The sequence below is a fragment of the Festucalex cinctus genome, chromosome 17 (genome assembly GCF_051991245.1).
Source record: "Festucalex cinctus isolate MCC-2025b chromosome 17, RoL_Fcin_1.0, whole genome shotgun sequence".
Lineage (NCBI taxonomy): Eukaryota > Metazoa > Chordata > Actinopteri > Syngnathiformes > Syngnathidae > Festucalex > Festucalex cinctus.
The window spans coordinates 496,414-523,924 of NC_135427.1; the positions used below are offsets into that span (position 1 = coordinate 496,414).

At 42.0% G+C, this 27,511-nt stretch overlaps 1 protein-coding gene across 2 annotated transcripts in view; it reads left to right on the forward strand.

Annotated features, from left to right (window-relative positions):
- Nucleotides 1–27,511, forward strand: part of ntn2 (netrin 2) — a 43,355-nt gene that overhangs the window by 7,872 nt on the left and 7,972 nt on the right. For both annotated transcript variants that reach the window (XM_077503225.1, XM_077503226.1), the window contains exons 2-5: nt 5,954–7,194; nt 18,887–19,075; nt 23,204–23,353; nt 25,620–25,673. In XM_077503225.1, the coding sequence (XP_077359351.1) occupies nt 6,159–7,194; nt 18,887–19,075; nt 23,204–23,353; nt 25,620–25,673 (1,429 nt within the window). In that variant the 5' untranslated portion in view covers nt 5,954–6,158. The remainder of the gene's footprint in view (nt 1–5,953; nt 7,195–18,886; nt 19,076–23,203; nt 23,354–25,619; nt 25,674–27,511) is intronic.

The window sequence follows — 27,511 nt, forward strand, 5'->3', positions numbered from 1 at the left end:
ACCCCCGGAGCCCTCCGCGATCCGCCCAAGCCAAATAAAGCCTCTCAGCGACTTCTGTTTTCCTAATCTGTGAACTCGGACTGAGGCGCCCACGCTTGAAAGGGAGACAACTCGACATGGGATGATCTCCCGGTGACGGCGAGAAGCTGAGAAAACGAATGGCGGAATGTCTCGGCTGAAAGCGCAAGACCACCCTGTCGTCCTCCCTTGCTCCACTTCTGCCTCTTTTGCAGCTCATTTCCGATTCCCTTTTGCTAATTGGTTAGCACCGGATGACTCAAACCGACAACTGTGTCACCGGTTGCACAACTTGGACATGGAAAACCTGATGCTCATCATATTTTATTGCAGTCGTAGTGGCCAGATGACTCAGCATCACCTTCAGTTACTGTACTACCAAATGCAGTTGCTAATACCTCGTTTGTTAGCTTGCCTTCTGCTTACCAATTCCTTTTAGAAAAAAAGACAACCATTAGCTGATTAATTGACTGGATCTCGACTGCTGGTTAGTCTGATCATGTGTCCAAAAAGAGAGTAATATTTACTTGAATTTTTTTTTTAGTAAATTCGGAAATTCAAAGGAGAGTTTTGAGTACATTTTACCAGTTTATTAAAAAAATATATACTAATCAAGCATTGAGGAATGAACTCTTGAGCTTAAGAGACAGCCAGTCTACCACCTGAGCCATGCCACTCTTGATGTTTGCTACTATACTGCACTGCTGGTGTGTCCAAAACGAGACCAATAACGACCAATAATCTTGGAGCTACCAGGATTCCGCTTACATCATGAATATAGTAACACACAGCAGGAGTGGCATGGCTCAGGTGGTAGAGTGGTTGTGGATTTCATATTTTCTTTCTTTCTTTCTTTCTTTCTTTCTTTCTTTCTTTCATTCTATCTCTCTCTCTTTCTTTCTCTCTCTTTCTTTCTCTCTCTCTCTCTGCCTCTTTCTTTTTCTCTTTCTTTCTTTCTCTTTTTCTTTCTTTCTTTCTTTCTCTTTTTCTTTCTTTCTTTCTTTCTTTCTTTCTTTCTTTCTCTTTCTTTTCTCTTTCTTTTTCTCTTTCTTTTTCTCTTTCTTTCTTTCTTTCTTTTTCTTTCTTTCTTTCTTTTTCTCTTTCTTTTTCTCTTTCTTTCTTTCTTTCTTTCTTTCTGTCTTTCTTTCTGTCTTTTTCTTGAAAATAATCTAGTCAAATGTACTCAAAACTCTCCTTGTAAAATGTATTCAGTTTTTATCTTGGAAATTAGATTTTTTTTTTTTCAAGTAAATATTACTCATTTTTTACAGTGTACTTTGTGAAACATATCCAGTGAAAGAGACTCTTTTTTTTTTTTTTTTTCTTTTTTTTTTTTTCTTTTTTTTTTTTCTCAGTCTCAAAGTTTAAAATTGTTGTATTAGTCAGCCAGTTGAACCAGCCAATAAGGTTAAAGGTAGTGTAGTAGTACCTAATCTTGTACTATGTAACTCTGTCCGTGGGAAAAGATATACCCAAATGACGTAATGAAATCCTGGAGATTCTAAAATACTGTACTTCGAAGCTTTAAAACTATTTGTTTTGATTATGACGTCAGTGCTAATGCACCATCAATGCTGAATAGCATTTTTTTTTAATTTTTTTTTTATGCTGAGACAAATTGTTAGCATTACAAATGTCAGCAAGCAAGACCACAATGGAAAAACAAGAATTAATGATCTTAAAAATGAGATGAAAGGTGTTTTTTATGATGATATGGGATAAGTTGTATGTTTTTGATTCAATTTGCAAAAAGCTCGCATCCCCTCCAGAGGGTGTCCTTTGTCGCCGTTCCCGCTCTGTTGAAGCGCCCGCTCGTCTCCCAGGCCGCGCCATATTTAGTCATTCCAGGCACTGACACGCACCATCGCCGCCGTCCACCTTAATCTGTCTCCCCTCCATCCATCTCATATTTTTATGCCCTAGTCACCTTCCCCCTTCTCCCTCCCTCCTATTGCTTCCATTAATCTCCGTCCGTGTGATTTGAACATCTCGTCTTCTCTCCCGGCGTGGCTTTCAACAACTTTTTCCCGACTTCCTTCCATCTCGCGTGTCTTCATCCCATCCCCGCAAACTTTCAAGCACCTTTCGCCTCTATCCAGCCTCTGCCGCCTTCTCTTTTCTTGGATGAACTCGCTGCGATTGGAAGCTGGGCCCGCATGCTAATGAGCGGCTAATTCCATCAGTCGTCCCCGCGCGTCCTCCCCGCGGTAGCCGAGCCGTTTTTTGATGGAGTGCCTTTGGCTGATGAACTCTCCCCACTCGGACACATGCCATTGATCAATGTCCCGTTCCCGCTAATCATTTATGGGCGGCCTCCTCCTTCCCTCAAATCCATTTTTTATGCGATTGCAACAGAAAGGGGATGTTGCCTTTTGAGTAATGTTTTGCATGCCTTTCATTTCTTTGGCAAGACTTGGGGTTTTTTTCCTGCTTTTGAAAAGGCGATTCAAAAACATGGCACGGAAGGGGAGATGAACTCACTGATCCCCTGCAAACTGTATCCAAACATTTGCTTTTACAAAACTATGATATACTTATAATTACTTTTGATATGATAAAGTCAGAGGATTTGCACAATAAAAAAAAAATGGCTCTAAACGATGACTCAATTATTAAAATAGCTGTCGGTTAATTTGATAATCAATTACTTCTTTTAGTTCAAACATTCATTCACATCAGTGGTTATCTGGTACAACTCCAAATGCATTTCACACTTTAGAACGCCTCGTTGTCAGCCGTGAGTGCATGCCAGGGTTATTATAGTTTTGGAATTTTCATTTTAGCTAGGTTTTTTTTTTTTTTTTTTTTTTTTTTTTTTAAACTTAGTTAGTTTTCAGGGTGGTTCTGTTAGTTATTTAGTTAATTTAGTTTTAGTTATTTAATAAATGCTTAGTTTTAGTTTTAGTTTTTTACGTGTATTACTTGTGCAGATTTAAAAAAAAAAACAAAAACAAAAAAAACACCATGGGGGCGACGTCATCTGAAGATTCTTTTCTATTGGCTGTTGCTAGATGACAATACTTCTGTGACACCCTTTCAAACGTCCTTATTTTGGATTATATCAAAATATATCTACTTAAAATCATCCCCAAAGGCTCATGCATTAAATTAATTGCATATTATTATTATTATTATAATCATTATTATTATTATTAATTACTAAAACTGACATTTCTGCTATAATTCTAGTTAGTTTTAGTTTTGTAAACATAAAATGTAGTTTCTTTTTTTTTTTTAAGCATTTTTTATTGTTTTATTTCATCCATGAAATTTTTTGAATTTTTTTTGAGTTTTTTCGTTAGTTTTAGGTAACTAAAATAACCTTGGTGCATGCACATCACGGAGTGAAAGGTGAACGAGTGATGGGAGAAAAAAATCTGATGTTATAGTGTACAGGGGCTTTAGGCTGGCATGGCTGGTTTAGAGTGCCTCGTCGTTGCGGCATGGAAAAAGTCTTGTAATGCCAAGGAATATAATAGACAAGCAAACATTTTTACAAGATGCACATTTTCCGATTTACAAAGAGTGTAATTTTATCTTGAGCCCACAATAAGCAGCGGTTATGTATCCACTTTTCTTGACATTTTCTTCCTACGTGTAATATTTCCCCCTCACTTGTTTCCTTTTCACACCCATTCCCCACTTGAGAAAATGCCAAATAGTTGGAGTGCAGATGAGTGCTCCCATTTGCCAATCGGCTGTTGTTGTTTTTTTGTTTTTTTAAGAGGGTTGCAATCCCCGGACCCTTCACACGTAAAGAAGAAGAAAACTTTTTGTCTTTCCGACTGCCCTTAAATCCATCTGTCTGCTTTCCGCGCTTGACTGAAGTGGATACAGAGGCCACCTTTTGTCCTTCCCAGATGAAGAGGGATGCTGTTGTATGCGGGGCGAGAGTGCGGGCGGGGCGGCTGTGATTCATTGTAATTTAATAAATGCCACACAAAGAGGGATGCAGTTCCCTTCGCAAGCCCCTTCAGCTGTCACTTCTCAAATGAGGCACCTCTCGATTTGACACCCCGGGAAGGAAAAGGGGGATTAGGGAAGGAAAAGCCCCAGGCCTTATTCATCTCCTTCTCTGTCTTTCACCCCACCCCAATAGCTTTCTCACCCTCCGAGGTTTCTTTGGGACCAAGAGGCCCCTTGTTGAGCTGTGGATGTCGAAGTGATGTCACTCAGGTAGAACACAAAATCCAAAATGGTGATCAACTCATTGACTTCCAATATGAACCTGATGTAATGTCGTTATTAAGCGCCTTAAAATACTCACCTTCAAAATAGTGTCTAGTGGCTGTTTGGCTTCTTAAACGTAGAGGCCACATCTATGGTCCATTGCACCACACCATTACCAGGGATTATGGGCTGCCATGCTAGCGAAGCATGACCACAAAGCTATGCTGGTTTTGACACCAGCGGAAGAGCGGGATGAGGGTTAGCGTAGCAATTTTGGTGTGGGTCTTGAAATGGTTTGATTTGACAGGCTTTTCTTCAATGAAAAATAGACGTAACTACCAGTAGTAATTAGTTAGCAACTCAATTACTTTGTAGTAGTTAGTCAGAGGAATAGTAACTGATTTTGCAGGATTGCACAATGACACAATTATGTTCTTCATTTTAACCCGTATTTACATTACCAAGAGTGCTAAATGAAAATGTCAATTAATTGTATTTAGTGCATCCGCCCCCCCACCCCCACCCCCTATACAGTATTTGGTTAGTTGATTCAACTTTAAAAAAAAAAAAAAAAAAAAAAAGTATAGAAAAAAATGTTTTGAAAATACACATACTAGGATGACCTTGGTCATTTTTTTAATTATTTTCACAAATGTTTTTTTTAAGTGAGACAGAAATATCTAAATTACACACTTTATATTTCTCATTTTTGTCATTTTCCAGTACCACTGAAATTATTTGAAAGCAAAATAACTTTTTTTTTTTTTTCCTCTCTCTCTCTCTCTTAATGGTTGAACATACAACAGGTCATATTGACTCATGAATAATTTTGCGTGAACCAAATGGAGAGATAAAATTTAGTTCTAATTAATTATAAAAAATCATGATGAAAATAATGATAATAATAATAATAATAATAATAATAATTTGAATTTCATCAACATAATCTCAAAATGCTACAGAGAAGAGGAAAAATATATATAAATATTAGATAACAAATGGATTCATGTACTGAATGAAAATTGGTCAGTTAAAAAAACAAAAAACTAAAGAACAACTCCAAACAAATAAATGTGGCCCCTTATCCAGGCCTGGAGTGGCCCATCTGGACCACCGTGAAAATTCCCGGTGGGCTTGTTTGGATACCTGTGTCTTTCCCGCCATTTTCGCAAAGATACAGTATCCTTAGATCCCTTTATATTCTGCCATGATATATTTATTTTAAGTAAAGATTACATTTCCAATCGATTTGCCCTATAGCTGATTGGCAACTACTCCTGTGTACCCCACCTAGCTTCCCACAGACGCTAATGAGAAAAAACAAAATGGATGGACTGTTGGAGTCCAGTTTCCAGTTGAAGCTGAGGTGAAAAATTTGGTACTGAAAATAGCCACACAAGTTTCATGCAAATTATGTAGAGTATATTTGACTCTATTTAGAATGGGACCAAATAGACTCGGTTATAGAGTAGGATCATATTTAAACTTGAGTGACTTTGGTTTTTTGCTTCAATTCTTTATTTTACTCTCTTCCAAGTGTAAATATTACAAATGTCAAATTTACTCGACAGAATTTACTGTGTACGGTGGAAGTACATGGGCCAACATGTCAGAATTTTTGGCCAAATGAGTCAGACGGACGCGTTTGTGATTGTTGAGCCTTGGCAGAGGTCTGCGCTTGACTGAGTGCCCTTTTAGTTACTTCCTTTTGCGGTAACAATATGAGTTTGACACCGACCTCTGTGTTTGTATCCGTCTCCCGCAGGAAGGGACTTACGTGAAGGGTCACCGAGCACAGACAGTCTCCTTCCTCCGGGCTGCAATTAAGCACGGCTAAGAGAGATTTTAGTGAGAAGTTTTGACACGTCTCGCTCGCTCTTATATTGACACGCACAGCTTCTCTGGCGGACTCGCACATATTTCCATCTGAAGGCGCGTTCGTTTGTTGGAAGCCAGGCCCTCGGAGCAGAATGAGGGAACCCTGGACGTACCTGCTGTGCTTGTGCCTCCTGGCGCGCTCGGCATGCCCGCACGGCGCCAACAACCCCTTCGCGGTGCAGCAGACCCCGGCGGACCCTTGCTACGACGACGCCGGCGCCGCCCGCCGCTGCATCCCCGAGTTCATCAACGCGGCCTTCGGCAAAGAGGTGGCGGTGTCCAGCGTGTGCGGCCGGCCGCCGTCCCGCTCGTGCAGCGTGGTGGAGCGCGGCGACGAGCGGCCGTCGGTGCGAACGTGCCAGATCTGCGACGCCGCCGACCCCCGCCGCGCCCGCCCGCCTTCCTACCTCACCGATCTCAACTCGGCCCACAACCTGACTTGCTGGCAGTCGGAGAACCTCAACACCTCGCCGCATAACGTGACGCTGACGCTTTCCCTCGGGAAGAAGTTCGAGATCACGTACGTGAGCTTGCAGTTCTGCTCGCCAAGACCGGAGTCGCTGGCCATCTACAAGAGCATGGACTACGGGAAAACATGGACGCCCTATCAGTTCTACTCGTCCCAGTGTCGGCGCGTGTACAACCGGCCCAACAAAGCCGCCATTACCAAGCAGAACGAACAGGAGGCTTTGTGCACCGACGGCCACACCGACCTCTACCCACTCTCTGGAGGACTCATCGCGTTCAGCACCTTGGACGGACGGCCGTCCGGCAAAGACTTCGACAACAGTCCTGTCCTTCAGGACTGGGTGACAGTCACCGACATCCGCGTGGTCTTCAGTCGGCCCCAGCAGTCGCGGGAGCCGGGACCGGCCGGCGGGAGGGACGAGGATCCCGTCGGGGTGGCCTCCACGCTGCCTGCGTACTTCTACGCGGTGGGCGACTTCCAGGTGGGCGGCAGGTGCAAGTGCAACGGTCACGGGTCGCGCTGCCTGAAGGACAAGGAGGGCAAGCTGGTGTGCGACTGCAAGCACAACACGGAAGGGCCCGAATGTGACCGCTGCAAGCCCTTCCACTACGACCGGCCGTGGCAGAGGGCCAGCGCCCGCGAGGCCAACGAGTGTCTGCGTGAGTACTTTTTTCTTTTTTTTTTTTTCTATGTGGGGTTTAAGTGGGTTTGAATTGCAGATGGACCGATAAGGCCGATACCGATTATTAATAGTCAAGGAGGCCGATAACCGATGTTCATTTTCAGGAAAAGGGAAAAACAAATTTAAAAAAAAATGCAAACTCCAACTCTTAACACCTTTTCAACTCAAAATGCCAAATATCACATCTGATAATCGTCACTGCGGATAATCCGTCTATCACTAGTTTGTAAAAAAAACAAAAAAAACAAAAAAAATATGCCCATGGTCCAAATTGTCCACTTTAAAATGTATTTACTACAAAAAACATCGTCGTTCATCTAACCCTGACATTTCATTTTATTCATTTAATTAATTTATTTAAAAATATATATAACAAACACAAATGTTCTCCCATCTAGTATGAAGCGCTGCAGAAAGAAGGCAAGTTTGATTTTTTCTACCCCTTTTCTCCCCATAATTCAGTTACAAAGAATGAACACAACTTAAACTAAAACAAAAATTACATAAATAGTATACACAAATATATTTATACAATGTATTATTTTATGTATTTACTGAATAAATATAAATAAAAGCTAGTCGCACATTCACTGAACGTTTTAGTTAAGTGATGCTATTCATGACAAACATGACAAAATGACAATGGTATCATGATCATATTCATATTCATATTGCATCCTCTCATACTTAAAGTAAAATACAACATAAAATATAAATAAATAAATCAATAAAATACATCTTACTAAACTCTTTTTACAAAGGTCTTAGAGCCACGAATGATGCAATGAATAAAAAAATAGCATTGTAGCTATTTTTTTTTTAATCTAAACAATTTTTCCTCATTATTGTCTAAAAACAATCCAAACTTTCAATCTTGAGGCGACTTAATGCTGCACTGCTCTCACAGAGTGAGGAATAGGCTGAGTTTATGACACTACTCATACATTTTGAAAGAGGGTTAGTAGATTTAAAAATGGTTAATAATTACTTACAAATTACAGATGATGTGGTGACAGACCAATTGTATAGTTTTGCGTTTAAAAATTTTAAATCAACAATATTTGGACAGCGACAATAGATTGGGGTGGAAAAAAAGGTCGATGTCGATGAAAGTCCAAATGACTAATCGCTTCGACAGAAAATGGCGGATGCGTGGATGTTTTTTGGTAGCTGCCTGTTTTGAGCTGGTAAACGTGGCGACGTCTCTCAAAGGACCGAGAATCCATCACTCGCCTGCGTTTCCCATCAGGCTTGTGGATTAAGTGCACCTCTTCAGGGAAACGCTCATGTTTTCTGGAAATGTCTAAACAGTGGATGACAACTACTCAGCCCACTGGCACTCGGCTGCGGCTAAATCATCCAAGTCGTCATGCGACCGAGCAGTGTTTACGCTCTGGAAGCTTGCCATGTCAAATTGTTATTCTTATTTACGTGCCAGTGGCTGTTAATGTAATTGTATAGCCCTTATGCAGTTACGTTGAAATGCTCATTTCCAATTGACTCGCTTTTTCACGTGTGGAAGTTTCATATTAGATTTGTACACCTGTTTTAAATATAAACAGACATCCAGTGAAATTTAATTCCGCTCAATTTTGCCTGTCATAAAAATGTGGAAGCATAGCAAAGTAGCGGCGAATTAGTAAGCGCTGTCCCCGTTTTCACCTCGCCTCGCTTGATGAAGCCAGAAAGTGGGGAGAGGGGAAAAAAAAAAAAAATGAAGTGTACGGTGTATATTTTTCTAACATGTTGTAATTGCCCAGTGAGCTGGCCTGAGATCATATTTAGCAACGCCAGATCTGCTTAAGGGCGACCGGGAGTGACAAAACTAAAAGCGAAATATCCAACTCTCATCCGTGCCAGCAATACTTGCCCTCTGCACCCTCTCTTACTCGACACACGCGCGCCGATCCGCTTCTTGCAACAATATCCTGTAAATCCCTCGGTGCTCTCTCCGGCGTGCCTCTGCATACGCCCTCTCTTTTTAAATGTCCCGTAGCTCTTTCCGAAACGCTACACCCGCTTCCTGCAGGTCTCTTCTCTGTGGGGATGCATATGTCGCCTTTATCCAGAATTCCTGGACCCAAACTGCCCCGCTGCGCCGCACAACTCCGATGACCTAATCCCCGGCGTTGATACGGGCCAATTAAAGCTCACAGCGCACTATATACGTTCGTCCATACGCCACAAAGTCAGGCCAAGATATGCGGAATGTAAAGTTGGAAGTGGTTGTTCTGCTTCCAAATGATCCCCAGAGAACCTTAAAAAAAATCTTCCATGTGTAGTATGTCATCAAAAAGCCCCTATAACTTGATTTCTTTGTGCCTTGTTGAACAAATGGCTGCAGTGTGGCCTGGAAAAGTGTTTAGACGGGACAAACGTGTTAAAAGGTGGCAAGTTACAGAGCGGGGAAGTCCCTTAGGTGTCAATGGAACCCAAAGCTGGGCCTGAGGGTGTTTTGAGTAAAAGGGGAAGGTCTAAAGGGAGCAGGGCGGGGGGGTCGTGATCCTTTTGCAAAGTGGTGACGTGCTTAAGCTGACGCTGAGATGTTGGAGGATGTCGTGGAATATGAGTGGGGCACGGGAGTAGACGTAATTCTTAATTTTCTGAGAAAGAAATGTGCACTCTAAAAATAGTTGGGTCAAAATTAACCCAAATTGGGTCAACAAGGGACCGAAATGAATAACCGAGAAAGTTGGGTCAAATGAGTAACCCATAAATCAATGCCAAAATTTGTGTTCCTTTGTGGGTTATTAATTTTATTTGACCCTACATGTTGGATTTAATAAAAGCTTGGTCAGTTCATTTTTTTTTTTTAACCTAATTCTATTGGGTTATTCAATTAACATAAAAAGTTGGGTTAAATGAGTAACCCACACAACAGCCCCCTAATTTAGGTTGCTTTGCGGCGTACTAATTCAATTTGACCCAACATTTTTGGGTTAAATAAATGTTGGGTTGATTCATTGTTGACCCAATTGAACTGAGTTATTGAATTAACCAAAAAAAAAGTGGGTCAAATCAATTACCTACAACAGCCTACAAAATGGGTTACTTTGTCGGTTATTTAATTTGACCCAACGTTTTTGGGTTAAATAGATGTTGGGTTGGATTAGTTTTTGACCCAATTCAATTGGGTTCGTCAATTAATCCAAACACTTGGATCCAATGACTAACCCACAAAACAACTGGGTTGCTTTGTGGGTTATTAATTTAATTTGACCCAACATTTTGGGTTAAATAACTCAAAAAGTTGGGTTGGTTCACCCATCCATCCATTTTCTTGACCGCACAAAGGTCCCGGGGGGGATGCTGGAGCCTATCTCAGCTGGCTTTTGGGCGGTAGACAGGGTACACCCTGAACGGGTTGCCAGCCAATCGTAGGGGTTGGTTCATGTTCAATTACCCGAAAAATGTCGTCATATGAATAACCCACAAAACTGCTAAATATTAGTTTACTTTGTGGATTATTTAATTTGGCCCAACATTTTTGGGTTAAATACATGTTGGATTGGTTAAGTTTTGACCCAATTCAGTTGGGTTAGTCAATTAACCCAAACACTTAGATGAATAACCCACAAAACGACTCAAAACAACTGGATTGCTTTGTGGGTCTGCGATTGGCTGGCGACCAGTCCAGGGTGTACCCCGCCTACTGCCCAAAGCCAGCTGAGATAGGCTCCAGCACCCCCCGCGACCCTTGTGAGGAATAAGCGGTTCGGAAAATGGATGGATGAATTTGACCCCACATTTTGGATTAAATAACAAATAATAAATAATATAAATAAAAAAAAGAATATAAATAATAATAATAAAAAGTTGGGTTGGTTCATGTTCAACCCAATTCAATTGGGTTATTCAATTACTCCAAAACGTTGAATAACCCACAAAACTGCCCAAAAATGTGGCTACTTTGTTGGTTATTAATTTAATTTGAGTCAACATTTTGGATTAAATAACTTAAAAAGTTGTGTTGGCCCATTTTTGCCCCAATTTGTCCAAAATATTTTTTAGTGTATTAGTCATTCTTCGTAGATGACAGTAAATATACGCCTACCTATATATTATGTGTGGGGATCTTTGCAGTGAATTATTGGACACTGTTTACTGTCATTTAATTTTCCCTCCCAAGTAGAGTATGGGCTCTTCTTTCGACCCATCTGCTGCCTCCATCTTGAGCACACTCGTTTCCAAATCCCCGTCCTGGTAGGTTAGCGAGGGCAATCTGTTCATATTGATGAGGGCGTGCTGGAAAAGGCTGCGATTTATCTGCAAAGCGGCGCGGGACAGAACGAGGAAACAGATGCAACAGTTCTGTTTGCTTGTGATTGAGTATTGTTGTTTTTGCTGGCATGGCCCGCGCCGGAATGTAAATACCGTTTGTTGACTTTAAAATTAAGTCTGCTAAAAGAGACTGTATGGGATGAGAGGCCTCTTGTGGAGTCAAGTGACACGAGTCGGCGATGATTTATGATCGCGTCGCTGCCTCCAGTGTTGGCGGCGGCGGCAAATTATTCTCCAGTCCTTCCTCTTCGCTCATTTGGAGTACAGCTCATTGGGAGTGCAGCTCAGGGATGCTGCAACCGGAGCCAGGCACCATCCATCGCTAATGGAGCTTAGCTTCGCTGCAGTGTTACACCGGTATGCATTCATCGCACCAACCGCACGGGTCATTTACAGGCTCCTTGAATCCGTCGGGTGTATTTTTCAAGATTGCAGGTGAGCTGAGGTTGGCAGCGCCGTAGAGGGTGTGTCGCTGAATATTTTATTATAGTACGTCTGAATCATTGCGCTTGGCAAGCGATCGCCAGTACGCCGGTCTGGTTTTTGTGCACCTTTCAAATCAAATCAGTTGAATAAATAAGTACTCAGTGCAGACATGTATTGCGTATTAATACGTCATCACCTGAGGGAAATTTCCTCAATTTAGTAACAGTTAGTGAATAAATTATTAGATCATGTCTGTCAACTTTGGGTTAGTTTAGAGATAGACTTGACTTTTTTTTTTTTTTTTCCAGGGCCAATACTGATTATTAACTCATTCACTCCCAGCCATTTTCACTGAAGCACCTTCGCTCTGCTTTCCTGGATTTTGACTGATTTTGCAAGGCCCACAGAATATTGTGTTCTATTGCTATAAAACCACGGAACCTACCAAAAGAAAGATTAGTCTCTTCTTTCATCAAGAAAAAAAAAAAAAGTATGTTTCTGTTTCCATTTCGCAGCAATTAGATAAGGTTTATGATTATTCACAAACCTGTTAAAAACGCTGGGGAAAAGAGCTTGTTGCAACATGGCCCTGTTTAATCTCTTATACGCTGCTGCCACCTGCTGGCCGTTTTAGTTTTGCAATAACTACCATTGTTTTAAGCGACCTCTTCAAGTCAGAGGCTGCATCAAAGCCTTCTCTATACTCTAGCATAAAAAAATAAATAAATAAAAACTTATAAATACGTGTTTGGGACAATGGCAATATTTACAATAGAACGTTTTTGGGAGCAAATAGTCGCTGATAATTGATATTCAGAGCCTTTTGGTGGGTTCAACCTGATTTTTTTTTTTTTTTTTTTTTTAATAACTATTTAGCAGGATGTAAGAGGACATTGACAAATGGGTTGCTTAGTGAGAGCAGTGGGATACAACAGAGGTGTTTGTTTGTGTGCAACCGAGAGACAAAGCCAGCCAAGAAGAACCGTGCAACCAATAAGCTTTCAGACGCGCACGGTGCCGCGGAAACCCCCCGACGACCACGTCGTCGTTTTTCTCTCCCGTCTGACAAGGGGCAGACACTTATTTGATGCCGATTAGAATTTCAAAATAGATCCACCATCCTTTTCACTGCTTTATTTTTGTCTCACTCGCTGAGCTTCTACCAGCCGAGAGCAAGTCGAGGTCAGCCTGTGTTCCACCTGTGGAGCGCATTCGTCAAGACACACGATTTGAGAAATGACTTCACGGAGCAAAAGTGAAAACGTTGCAGGATTCGTGTCACGTTATCTCGGTTTTAACACGAGGATGTCTGGATTCTCTCGTAATGCAATTTTCCAAGCAGAAGTCAAACGTCTGTCGCCTGAGGGCAACATGATATAAAAGACTATGATGAGAAACCAAATTTAGAAGGGGAAGAGAGCGCAGCTGCTTTGATAGCACTTTGATATGTGTCATTATCCTACTTTTTGCTAATCGACTTCAACCCCCACCCGTAACTCGCATGTCGCTGGAGGCTAACAAGGCCTCGTCACATCAATTACTTACAGGATGATGTATTTTTTTTGTGCTGAGGAGGAGTTTGTGAAAAGAAACCACTTGTGCTTTTGAATAATTACACAGCCGAGGAGTTTTGTTGTAAAATCAACAGTCGTGTGCAATTATACCTCACAGGGTCTACGGGGATTTTTCAAAACAGTGCCAAGTAGTGACGCACTTTGGCTCGGTCATGAGTGGTTCCTGCCCCACTATAGTAAAGTTAAGCGCTTGCTAGCTAGCTAGCAACTTGTCTTCTGAACTTGTCTTTGTGACTCATTGTCAACCATGAGTGTGCACATTTTTAAGTCCGACTTAACACCCAGCTTGCGTGGTCGCTTTAGAGTGCCTCGTTGTTGCGGTGTGGAAAAGCCTCGTGGGATATATTCCGGCCACCGGAGACTTTGAACGGATAATTTTACATGTCTCAAACAAGTAATTGTGTAGGCATAAGAAAGACTTTCCAGGTTTTAAAAGTTTTGTTTTTTTCCCCTAACATCCAAATATGGCAGGGAAGTGAACAACACTCATCTCTGAGATGTCGAATTTACTGGACACAACACTTTACAGGGCCTTTAAGAAGCAAAGAAGCTGGCATTTTCTCCATTTTCAGTTCAAAACATGCATCCCAAGAAGTGATTTATCTTTTCTTGTTAAGCCACGATTGAATCCGTTTGATTGACAGTCTTCGCATCAAGTAATTATAAAGAGGTGAAGTAATGTTAATTGTGCTAATATGCGGTGCCCGCGCCGCTCTATCAAGTCACACGCCCACACATGGTAGCAATCAACCTGACTTTCCCACCAACAGTGACTTTTTCTATCAAGGAGCCCCTTCGGCTGAAATCAGAGCCTCGCTTTTGTCATTGAAATCTCACCGTTTTTCTTCTTTTCAATGTTGTTGCAAGCCTGCGGGCTCTGTTAACTGCCGAACGATGCGGTTTCCAGCCAACACGCTCGTGTTGTTTGTGGCTGCCGGAGTCGGGACTGTTAAGAGAGAACATGAGTGCTCCGGACTGTTCCATGAACTCTTCGGTATTTAGTTTTGATGAAATTGTGTCCGCCTGTACGCGGCCGATACGTCAAATCCCTTTCAGTGTGCTCTAATTTATTTTTGATAGATTCTGTGTATTTGTCTGTTGGTTTATGCGACGATGCTTGTGGAAGTGGCATAAACACAATTGTTGTAGTGTGTTTTAATCAATTAGGCCTGACAGAGCAGCTCACCCAGTTCGACTGTCACCAACGTCTTACAAAGGAAAATATGCCATCTAGTGGCAGAAAAATGACCTCAGCACAAATCAATATCACTTTTTTTTTGTTTTTTTTCCAACAGTACAGTATTTTTTTTTAACTCAATTTGATCAATTATTATGAAATTACTGTATCAACAATTAAAAGATGCGGCCATATTTCTATTAGTTTAACATTTTTTCCCACTTTTATGTAATAGTTTGACAGGTTACGAAAAATATTGTGCATTTCATTGTAAATTTAGAACATATATATATATATATATATATATATATATATATATATATATATATATATATATATATATTTATTTATTTATTTATTTTTCACCACACTGTATGGATGCCATGGATCCAACAAGGAGGTAATTAACCGGGTGTTCCCCCCCAAAGTCCTGAGCAGGTGGCTGGAGCAGCCAGGCACAGTTCAGCCCTGCAAACACACACAGACAGAAAATCCAGAGCCAGTTTGGCCATGTCGAGATGAGAGTAACACATGGTGTGCTGCAACATGTCTGGACCACAGCCCAAGCCAAGTAGAGAAAGATGGCGGTCAGAGAGTGGCCCTCCACTCTTCAAGGACCAATATTAGTCATAACATTTTGCGGGGGTGGGACTTGCACAGGCATCCAAAATCAATTGGCTGTGCATAGCACCTTGGCTTTGGTAGAAGCGAAGGAAAAATGAGGTTGGATTTATCCCTAACATATGGGGAGGGAAGAGCCCGGCTGTCTGGTTCACAAGCACGCTCGCATTTTATTTGTTGAGAGCCGGCTTCAACAGGCCGATTTGTCACATCGAAATCCTTGACAGGAGGCTCCGTGAGCCGACTCCGGGCACCTGTTTGGGGAGCAAAAATAGAACTGGGCTGTTCTTGAGTCAATATGTTACCTGGCACGCTCGCTCTACTTAAAGGACTTTCGAGATGGTGAACTCAGAAACATGTGCGGAGGAGGACGTTGGCTTCCAGCTGTGTGAAGCAGTAATTCCGTCACACAGTAACTCCAATTTGTTGCTCTTTATCTGCATGACATATGGTTATTTTCTTCTCACGTTTTAAAAATGATTTGTCGTCCGTTTGTTTGCCAACCGCGGGTTGTTTGTTGTGTGATATCCTAGACAACATGCGGACCATTTTTTTTTTACACTTCTCAACACTGGCTACATGCAAGGGGATTTTTTTTTCCCCCCCCTCACATTTGGAAACATGTAAGCTCAATAAAAATGAATCAGGGCCTTCCGAAAGCTTAATTTAGGTGTGAGGGTTGTCCAAGTGTCAGGTTTGGGGTGTCGCAAAGCGAATTTCACATGTAAATAAACCACTACCTTAATGCTAACATGTGAGAAACTCCATCAGCTAATAATTAGCATCTGTGCGGCCGTATTGCTACCTTTTAACTCATTTTCTCCCAATAACGTGTAAATACGTTTTTTTAATGTAAGTGTCCCAAAGACGTATTTATGTTTTTTATTTATTTTTTTTATTTTTTTTTATGCTAGAGCATACAGAAGGCTTTGATGCAGCCTCTCAGTTGCAAAGAACGGTTGCAGAAATGGTAGTTATAACACAAACGGCCAGCAGGTGGCAGCAGAACAAATGACATCAACCAGGGCCTTCTAGAAAAAAAGCTAAATTACAATTTTAAATAGATTTGTGAAAACTGATGAAACTTAGCTCTCTTCTAATGCTAATTGCTGCAAAACGGAAACAGAAACATATTTTTAGGACTTTAATCTTTCTTTTGATAGGTTCCATGCTTTTATAGCAATTGAACACAATACTCTGTGGGCCTTGCAAAATCAGTCAAAATCCAGTAAAACAGCCGGGAGCGAACGGAATTGCTTCTGTGAAAATGGCTGGGAGTGAATGAGTTAAGCAACAAATGTAACACATGCATATATTCTTTGTCCTCTGCGAAGAACAATCAATATTACTGCCAAACTGAGAAGATAAGACAGGAGCTCAATGATTTGCTCTCACCACAGTCACTGTTTTGCATTATTAGGATCATCTAATTCCGCAAATAAACTACGACAACTGACCCTGGCCACATATGTTAAAACACTCAAAAGGTTGGATTCATTACATTCTCCACACTTGAACGTGCCTCTCAGTACTTTGCCGGACGATCGTGTTGCCGTGCAGCAGTAAATCAACAAGACGCCAGAAGACGTCCGTCAGTTCTTCAGCTGCACACAAAACGTGATCCATCACTTTCATGTTCTACCACAAGGTGTTAATGGTCCCACATGCTCGCAGCTGTATGCGCGCTTGAGATGCTTAATCGCATAACCGGCATCATACCTGCCCGTGAAAACGCAGAATGAACTTGTTTGCGTCAGCTTTGCATGCTTGCAAATGTTTTTAATATCAGCTAAAAGCATGGATCACCTTCAATGGACATTTGTTATGAATATTTCACATTCTCCTCTTGTCATGTGGTCAAGATCATTTTGAACGCAACGCCCTCGAAATCAGCAACTCATTTTTGATTCATATTTGAAACGTTGTTTGATTAGCCTCTGAATTCCAAACAAATTGGGCGGCGTAGTAACCAGATGGAATTGGGAAATAGTCTGGGAATGTGCTTCCCCACCCCCATTTCTTTTTTTTCTTTTCTTTTTTTTATACTGGATCTTGAACCGGGGTAAAAACAAGGCCTCATTTCCCCAGCCTGGTAACAGGCCTCCTTTTTTTTGAATGTGGATATTATGCACAGCTCTCGTGATTGCAGCGACAATGTGTATTAATTGTGCCTTTTTAAATAATAGTTTAAAAATGACCGTGATGGTGCATTTATTTGATGTCTGGAGAATAGATTTTCTGACATTGCCATGGCTGTCAATGTTGCCAAATTGTATTGCGGCAACACATTTTTATCTATTTTATTTTTGTGATTTATTTTTTATTTTAAATTAGATCAACTCACAACCAAACAAATATGTGTGATCCGGATTACAAGTTTTTCTAGATACGCCATCACTTGACCCATTTTTCTCATGCACTAAATGGTGGGAGTAAACTTAACAACAAGCGGCAGTTTGGCAGATTATTCTTTAAAAAAAAGAGAGGCAAAATTCAAAATTCTTCTTTTTTTTTTTTCAATTTGGTTAGCTTAATGCTAACACTGAATGCACCATGTCAGACTAGCTCCCGAAATTAGCATTGATATTGGCAACAGATATTTGAACAAAAATAATGCCACAGAACATGTAAAAACAACTCATAGAATATGACTGTTACTGCAGAGTATTGAGCAATTGTGACCGTCTTGTAATGAACAAAAATGCATCGCTTGTAGATCAATGGGACCAATGAAGTGAAATTGAAAAATTAACCCCATAAAGCGACACTCTAATATGCATGCCAGATGACTGTTTGGGAATTATTGCCGTACTTAAATGATCTGTGAAGATGGTGGCCCGGCTGATCACCTCTCAAGTTGTGTTAGCATTTACAGAGTTTTGTGCCATGCTTGTGCAAACTTTATTACTCGTTAAAATGATCAGATGAGGGAACTATATGGATGTGGGCTATAAATTTTAAGCACATACATTGGCTTGACATGAAGCAATGACATTGAATTTATTGTAAAGTACACAAACTGTAACAGGAGAAAACATTAAAAAAATAAAAACAATTATTCCTTGGAGCTACTTCACCTCACTCGGGTCTTAAATCAAACTGCAATGTAAACAAGATTCACAGGTTTTGTAATAGCCTTTAATCTCCAAGGTAAGAAGGAGCAAACCCGTCATATTTGTGAAAGAGCGCCTCACGTCTCGCGTCCCATCATATCCTGGCTCACCTCATCCAGAAGCTCAAACCTCTTCCTTTATCTGAACCTGTTTTCTTTTAATAGGCCGCGGGAGACTTTACTCATCAGCGAGCCGCTGGATTAAAGTGTCTCTTTGCGGTGATTAATAACGGATGGACCGAAGGAAGCCGGATTCATAAATTATGAGCGCTGCAAATATCATTTTGATGGATGAGAGACGGAGCGGCAGCCAAGCTCGGGGCTGCAATGTAGTTGTAAACACGAAATCCTTCCTCGGTTATACATACTTTTGTATTTTCGTCAATTTCAAAGGGGAAAGGTGATTTGACATACAATGGTGGTCGTGCAACAAATTCCACTTGTATCTCGGTAAATCTTAATTGTTGTCCGTCTGCAGCGTGTAACTGCAATCTGCACGCCCGCCGCTGTCGCTTCAACATGGAGTTGTACAAGCTCTCGGGGAGGAAGAGCGGAGGCGTGTGCATGAACTGCCGCCACAACACCGCCGGCCGCCACTGCCACTACTGCAAGGAGGGCTTCTACCGAGACATGGCCCGGCCCATCACTCACCGCAGGGCTTGCAAGGGTAAGTCCCGCCATTATGCGCTGCATTAACTTGGATTTGCTTGTGGTTGTCAGGAATTTGTGAGATACCGCGGAGAATCTGTATCAGTCGTTCTTTTCGTCCAGTTGCCAAACAAAACTGAAGAACTGAACAAGCTTTTTTTTTTTTTAGGTTAGCCGTGATGCTACATTCTAAAAACAGTTGGGTCAAAAATTGGACCGACCTGCTAACTTGGTTCAATTTGACCCAATTTTGGGGGGAGTTTGGTACAAAATAAGTGGAGTGTTTTGTCCAAAACAACCTAGAAAGTTGGTCAAAGTGAGCCAAGTTCACAGTTTTTGACCTAAATTGGGTTGTTTTTTTTCAAAACATTTTTAAACCTAAAAACAGTTGGGTCAAATAAATCACCCACAAACGACCTCATTTTTTTATTTTTTTTTTGGATGGGTTATTAATTAAAGTTTACCAAACATTTTAGGTTAAATAGGCCTACCTCAAAAACTAATTGGGATCATTCGATTAACCCAAAAAAGTTGGGTTACGTGAATAACCCTTAAACAACCAAAAAAAAAAAAAAAAAAAAAAAAAACCTAGGTCGCTTTGCGGGTTATTAATTTTATTTGACCCAGCTTTTTGGGTTTAAAAAAAAAAATTAAAAAAAATATTTGTTCACACTTGACCCATTTCAGTTGGGTTATTTAATTCACCCAAAAGGTTGGTTCAAATTGGGTTGCTTTGTGGTTTACTAATTTAATTTGACCTAACTATTAATTAAATCAATAACCCACAAAGCAAAACAGCTTTTGGTTTGCTTTGTGGTTGATTCATTTGATCCGACTTTTTGGGTTAAATCACTCAGAAATTTGGGTTGGCCCATTCTTTACTTAATTTGGGCGATTTTTGACCCAACTCTTTTTAGTGTTTCAGAAAGCCAGTTCTGAAATATGAATATTGATCCCTCATCTGTCATTTCCTGCGATATCTAGCTTTAACATTCTCTTACACACTCAATCCTCGTAACAGTGTAATTGTGTCTCATCAAAACAGAGTAATCAGGACCTAACCAATGCATCACCCGTTCTTTCATATGTCCCAGATGTGACGGCTATTAAAACTCTGCAAATCCCCCAAAACTGAACGTCAAAGCAATTCCTCAACGCTTGCTCCGATTTAGGTGTAAAGTCTTTGTCTTTTTCCCGTCAGTTGACCGCATTTTAATTTCTCCCGTTGCCATATGTGTGGGTAAAACAGAGGTGAAAGGTGCGGTATGCTTGAGCGGGGTGGGTGTCACATCTGAAGTGGAGTTGCGACAATAAAATACAGGTGTTTCCAAAAAGGGGCGGGGGGGCTGCACTAAGAGGCAGCGTCTGTAACTAATTAGACCGGCTGTAAATGAGAATCTGAGAGGTGGAATTAACCCACCGACAGTTTCACTCTTGCCTCCGTCGTCAGTTTACCTCCCACAAACACAAACTTCTTCACAAAATCATTCGTGTCGAGAAACAAAAGTGTCTCAAAGTAAAAAAAAAAATGGCAATCAAGCCTCAGAACACAAAAGAGTTTCTTGTGACGCCAAGACTTTGCCATACAGCTGGTTTTTGAGAAACCACTGATAAAAGGCTATAAAAGTCTGTGTGAAGAAACACTCAGACAATATAAACCACATTGGTTTCAAATATCTGTAAGGGGCTTGATTTATGCTGTTGGAGACCACTGAGTGAAGCAATCTAATTCTTCATGGCGTGTTGGGTAAAAATGTCTGAATTTCTAAGGGCTAATGGATTTTCATTGCCTAAAAAGTGAAGTTCTGTCAGTGTGCCAACTCCCAGTTTTGTGCGTATTCTGGTATTCAATCAATCAATCAATCAATTGGCAAAAGAGGAAATAACTGAACAGGCAGAAGTATTCTTCCACTTCATGTTCTGCAGCTCAAACATTTCATCAATGAACAAATTATCCCGATTTCACAGTAGCAAAGTATTTGTACACAGTTTCATCCAAGACTAGATTTGCTTATGTGACATCTGTCTCCGTCGCCCCAACTGAAGATTTATTTGTCCTCCATTTTACATACTTCCATTCTTGCAAATGCTTTTCAAGGTTGGTTGGTAGTCCATTTAAAGTCTACCTGCCATCCTCGCATCAGCACGCTTTTGAGTTTTCCTTCATTCCGGATGGCCATGTCCTGCGAAAGCGTCCAAGCATTGGATTGGCAGAATCGAGTCGTAAAACAAGAAGAGTGATGAAAGCTTCTCAATGTGGCCAATCACGGCAGACAAACAACCACTATTTGCACACGAGAGGGTCTAATCAGATAAACAAATGCCCGTTAAGGACTACAACTCCCAATACGGCGTCCGTCACAGCTGCAGTCACGCAGGCTTGAAAAGTCATCAACATCTGAGGACTATTTTTTATTGCTTCTTAACTGGCCCGAACCCCCCCTGCTCATAAAACTTCAGAAAAAAAAAAACTGCGAGGAGAAAAGGAGGGGGCAGAGATTGAACCCACCGCTCCAAACCCCCTTACGACCTGCTCATATTTGCCTGCTTGTTTACTGAACACGGTGGACAAAGACTATAAACTCTGATGTCTTAACAACCTGAGTTTGTTTTGTTTAGAAGGTCTGCTCTCGCTCATGTTCCCGTTCCTCCTCTAACTGTTTGACTTGATGCTTGTTTGCCCACCGGCCAGGAAGCAATGATGTTTGTCCATTTGCCGCGCTCACGTCCTGGCGGGTCCACAAACCTCCAACAGCACATCAAATAAAAGGGTGTCTACTGATTTAACACAGGAAAAAATCTGAGAAATCATTCCATGGGGTACATCCAAGATGGATCATCTGCTGATTTTTCTGTCGAGAACTTCAATGATTCTTTGTCATATGACAAATGAAAGTTCCCGGCTCATTTTAAATGATTGTTCGTATTCATAGTAGTGTTTGTGGTCCAATCTGCTGGTTTTCATTAACACTTAATGAGGGCAGGACTCCAGGAATGTCAGATATGTTGTTGGACCTGATGCTGCCTCTGGCTGATGAATCAGGAGACACAATTGGCACATAGTGGCGAGGACTGTCTCTTTTTAACAGCAGCAGCTTTTCCTGAGTTGACCCCTGTGTCATGTGCCCCCATTATGCCGCCATTTTCTCTGCCGGTCAGTCTTTTCACCCGCGCCATCAAAGCCCGACTGTTCCGGGTGAACCGGCGTGACCTAAACGGTGGAGATTTTGCTGAGAGCGTCAGATTTACGTCCGTTTTGAAATGAACCACGACCACTTTTGACACCTGCGGACGGGACTGGCCTTGCCCGGAAAAAGCCAAACGTGTTTCGGAGGATCTGAGCTGTAGTTAATCCCTCCCCCGCCCCACTGCCAGATCTTTCTTGGGTCAATTTCAGCTCCTTAAAAGCTCCAGCAAACAGGTGGGCCCTCGTACACTGCTCTGCTCTAGTGGCTCAAAAATGTCCGGTGCAAATAAACACATTCACACTTCCGTCAAGTCACGGAAAGAAAGTGTGGCGTGGAAGCAGCTGCCTGGCAAGTCACGTGAAAAAAGCGGTGGGTTCCAGGCTTTTTCATTTTCCAAGTCATTTTGTCTTCATTCATTGCCATTGACGGGTCAAGACGTCAAAGTTTCAGTCTTCAGTTTCAGGCATTCAGTCTATCAAAATGATGGCTGAAGTTTTAGATTAGTTTTACTGTTTTGAACACACCAAAAGTCTCTCACTGTGTCATCGTCACCTTCACTTGTTCCGTCCTGCCCTCCCCACGATACCCCGGATCCAAGAGAACATCCTTTTTGTAACTGTAAGTTCACGTATTTCATAGCCCTTCAGACCAAAAGCCATGAGAACAAGCGTTCCAAGAGTTTTGCTTGTTTATGTTGGCATTCGCCAGGGATTTGCAACACTTTCGAGAAGTGATGTGTCACCAGAACAAGATGCCCAGAGGCAGACGGTGTCACATTTTGCTTCAGTTCACACAGTACGTTTATTAAGTCGGGTCCATCTAGAACAGCCTCATGAAAAATGCAAATATTTTCCGTTTCTTCTCTAGAATATTGTTGACATCCATTCTGTGTTTCAGAAATGAATCCTAATTTCATTTTCTCTGCTCTCCTTTCACACCCGACCTGACCTCCGCCACAGCCTGTGACTGCCATCCTGTAGGAGCAGCGGGTAAGACCTGCAACCAGACCACAGGTCAGTGCCCCTGCAAGGACGGTGTCACCGGCATCACCTGCAATCGCTGCGCCAAGGGCTACCAGCAGAGCCGATCCCCCGTGGCCCCCTGCATCAGTGAGTGAACGCACAAACACGATTTCGATTTCAGCTCCGAGCGCATTATGTAACAAAAGGCGTCATGGCTACATAAGAGTTGTAACCTCAAGTAAAAGCAGCATTCGCTGAAGTCACGGAGATTAGCGGGCGTAATTTAAAGCACACGTCTGGAGTAGCCTCGAGTCACTTTTGGGCTTCTGACCGGCCAAGCCGATGTACATGTGTTCTGTGGGATTGGGCAGCCGCAGAAAATGCCACGAGAATTTCATAGAGGAAAGACCAAAACACATGTGAGGCAAACAGATGCAAAGTCGCGATAAACGTGCAACGTGATCGTGGCTGAGCGCTCACGGAAGGAAAACGGTAGAAAAGGCAAAAGCCGTTGCAGTTTTCCAGCTGTATTTTCCGCACTATAAGGCGCACCTAAAAGCCGTCAATTTTTTCAAAAGCTGACCATGCGCCTTATAATCCAGTGCGCCTTATATATGGATCAACATTGAGCCGCAACAGGTCTCGCTGTCAAGACGCTATCGTTGACCCTGCACGATCGATGACGCGCATGCGCAGAACATCCCGCCATCTTGGATCGCTAGCTAATACTAATACTTTACCTCAGAGAAAATAATAAAACATCTGTTTATTCATTTTGGGAGTGAATGGAGTTGTCAGAAAGCCGGTTTGTAATTTATTAATAAAGTTTGACTGACCTATCTGACTGTTTTGTTGACATTCCCTTTAGCGCAGCACCATCTAATGGATGCATAACGTAACCCCAGCCTCTACTGTAGTGCCTTATATATGAAAATAGTTTTAAAATATGTCATTCATTGAAGGTGCCCCTTATAATGAGGTGCGCCTTATAGTGCGGAAAATACGCTACTATTTTTTGGAAGCGTAGTCTTTTTTTTTTTTTTTTTTTTTTTTTTTTTTTTTTCTTTTTTTTTTTCCCCACCATTTTTTTGGGGGGAAATTCTCTTCTGTTGTAATTGGAAGTTGTAGGCTCTATCTTTGGTCTCATTCAACTTTTGCCCTTACCAAAGAAGCTCTCTTGTTTTCACAGACGCTTTCCCTGATTTTCAATAAAACATCCACCCTGTTTGATCAAATATTTTTTCTTCATTCGCTCCGTGGTGCCCAGTACCAACTGTGCCATGAACCACTACCGGTCCATGGCCTGGTGGTTGTGGACCACTTCTCAACCGCAGATGTAATTCACCACAAAAATGTTGGGAATTTCCTGGCTGATGCGTTTCAGACCATGTTGTCATGCGTCGTGTCGAGCAAGCAGACTGTACCAGGCAACACGGACTCTCTCTCAAAAAAAACGACCTTTACCCATGTAACATCACGCTGTGCCACGCCGCACGGTGCCACATGGTGCTGTGTTGTTTTCTCTCGCATCGCAGCTCCGGAGCAGATGGCCAACAGAAAGAACCGCGGTCATGGATGGCCGACCCCAACCATTTCAGTGCCACTGAACCATCCAGGGACCAAAAGGAAGCGTGCGCATTAGGCACATGCATAAATTTAGCTCTATTAGGCTTAATGGCAACTTTGCGTGTGACAATATGGCCTCATGGGGAGCATCTTTGCTCCTGTTGAGCCCCGAGACAGAAGACAAGGCTGTTAAGCAGCCAATTAGTATGTTTGATGGCGGCATCCCGGATCACACTGATCCTCTCATTGTGTGTCGCGAGATGTGGTGGAGTCAAAGTAGACTCTCCTTTGTTCTACGCTGTAAACCCAATTTTTACAGTTAAAATAGTCAAAACAGCCTTCCAAGACCTTGTCAACATGTCCCACTGGCTTGATTTGGAGGGGCCGATCGCATCCAGTCAAACTATATATTGTTGTTAATGTTTATTTTGAAATGGTGCGTATAATTGGAAGAGGACCTCGAAGCGTTCCATGAGGCACTTTTAAGAGAGCCAGATGACTGGAAGGGTAGGGGGGGGATGTGTGCTACATCTGTCTCAAGATGATCCAAAACCAAATTACACCCTTGCCATCTGTTTGACGTGGGCTCGTGTTGACTTAACACGACAATTTGACCGTTTGCCACAAAGAATCTGGACTCAAACGTCGAATTTGACATCTCTGGATGACATTGTTTTTGTCATGTCCATCTTTCAGGGTTCCCGAGCCTCAGGTTCGAAGGCTGTATCGACATGAGGTCGATTTTCACGTTTTCAGCCTCACCTATAAATGTCTCTCCGCCTGCTGACAGACAGCATCTTTGAAAAGTGAGGATTTATGTTTCAGCAGTTTTTCTTGTCTGTTTCAGAGATCCCCGTGGTGAACCCCACAGCTGCGGTGAGCAGCACAGAGGAGCCAGCAGGTTGGTGTACACTCGCTCGCACCCCGCCCCTCTACTACTCCACCAGAGGAACAAAAACATCTCCTTTTTTTTTTCATATTTCTGGGCTCCAGTTAGAAGGTGTGGAATAAATATTAACGGAGGGTGGGGCGCCTCCTTTTTGAAGTGCTTTGGCCCAGACGTATTTTTCCCCCTTTTGTCTTGAAATCCCGAAGCCCTCCGCCAAGTTTCCCCCGACCTCGAGGCGCTCAAACATCGCCGCGGCTCAAACGGCAAGGCCGGCCAACAGACAGCCGAGGTGATTGGTCGCAGCGTACGTGGTAGATAAAGTGGAAGGAAGCGTTTTGAGGCGTGAAAAGACTTTTGGCAACTGACTCGGGAGGAAATTGGTTCACTCTCCCTTGAACCCCCCAATTCTCCGCTCAATTACCCTTATTTTTCCCTTCTTGATTCATGTCGATTTGGAAATGTTAATGATTTAATGGGCGTAGGTTCCAATTTTCTTTTTTTTTTTTTTTTTTTGGTGCTTCCTCATGACCGCACCACATCATTCCAACAGTTTCATTGAACAAGTACAGTGGTACAAATCAATGTTGGGATGCAACTTGTCATTTAAGCTCAATAAGATTTTGATTTGTAGTAAATGTACGTGTTTTAAAGGCTGGTGCCGATCTTTTCCTCTTGTGTAAATATTTTTGAAATGGCAGAAACAAAATGATCACGTTTTAGCTTTCGTGTGGTTGCTGGATTTCATTTTTGTTCATCTTCCGCTTGCACTTCCAAGTCCATCACTTCAAACTTCATTTTTGCGTTTGTGCTGTACCAAATTTTCAATGGTGAAAAGTACCTCATGCACAAAACTGTATCACAACTAAACAGTCCAACATCTTCTGTGTTTACTGCTTCCGTGGGAAAACGTTTCAAACCCCATCGGCTATTCTCCTCAAGCACTCGAAAATACGCCATCCGCGTCTTTCTCCCGGTCCTTAAACTTGACTGTCCAAGATGTTGGTTTAGTGTGGAAGGGGCGGAGCATGCAATTTGTCCTTGTCGCAGAAGAGAAAAGGCTTCAACGGCGCGAAGGCATCAAGAAACCTTCAGCCGATTGTGCGCGTTTTCACTGGGCTGCTCTTCTGGGTCAGTGGGCGATTTCTTTTTCTTTTTCTTTTTTTTTCTTTTGGCGAGAGCTTTTCCAGGTGAAAAGTGGCTCCTCATGGGAAAACGCTCTCTTGCTGTTCCCCCTGCCAACGTTTGGCCGCCAGTACCTCGGGGCCAACCGCAGTATACCTCGCATTTATACAAGAAGGAACATGCACATATTTGGCGTCGCTCTAATGAAATCCATGCACATCTCATACAAATGCATGCCTGTCACAGTTGCATGCACACGTTCATGATAATGAGCTGCATATGAAACCACAAGCTCACCTATAATGAAAAGCCCTTTTGAAAACCAAGATTTTTAAAACACCGATTTCTTTTTGATTTTTTTTTTTGTCAGTGCTCCCCCTATAGTTGTAAAGTATAATTTATTCACGGGATTCACAAATTGGCAATCAATTATGTTATCTTTTTTTTTTTTTTTTTTTTTTTTTAAGTGCATTGGGACTGCCGTGCTAATAAAACAAACATAAACAACAACTTCTACTTTAGCTTTGGGGAAATTAAAAAGCTCATCTTGTTGTATCTCACATAAATATGACATCCCCACATATTTTCCAGAATGTTATAAGAATAATGTACTTTTGAAATTCTTTTGAAAGCTTGACTTTAACTGTATTATCCTCTGCGATTGGCTGGCAACCAGTCCAGGATGTACCCCGCCTACTGCCCAAAGAGGCTGAGATAGGCTCCAGCAC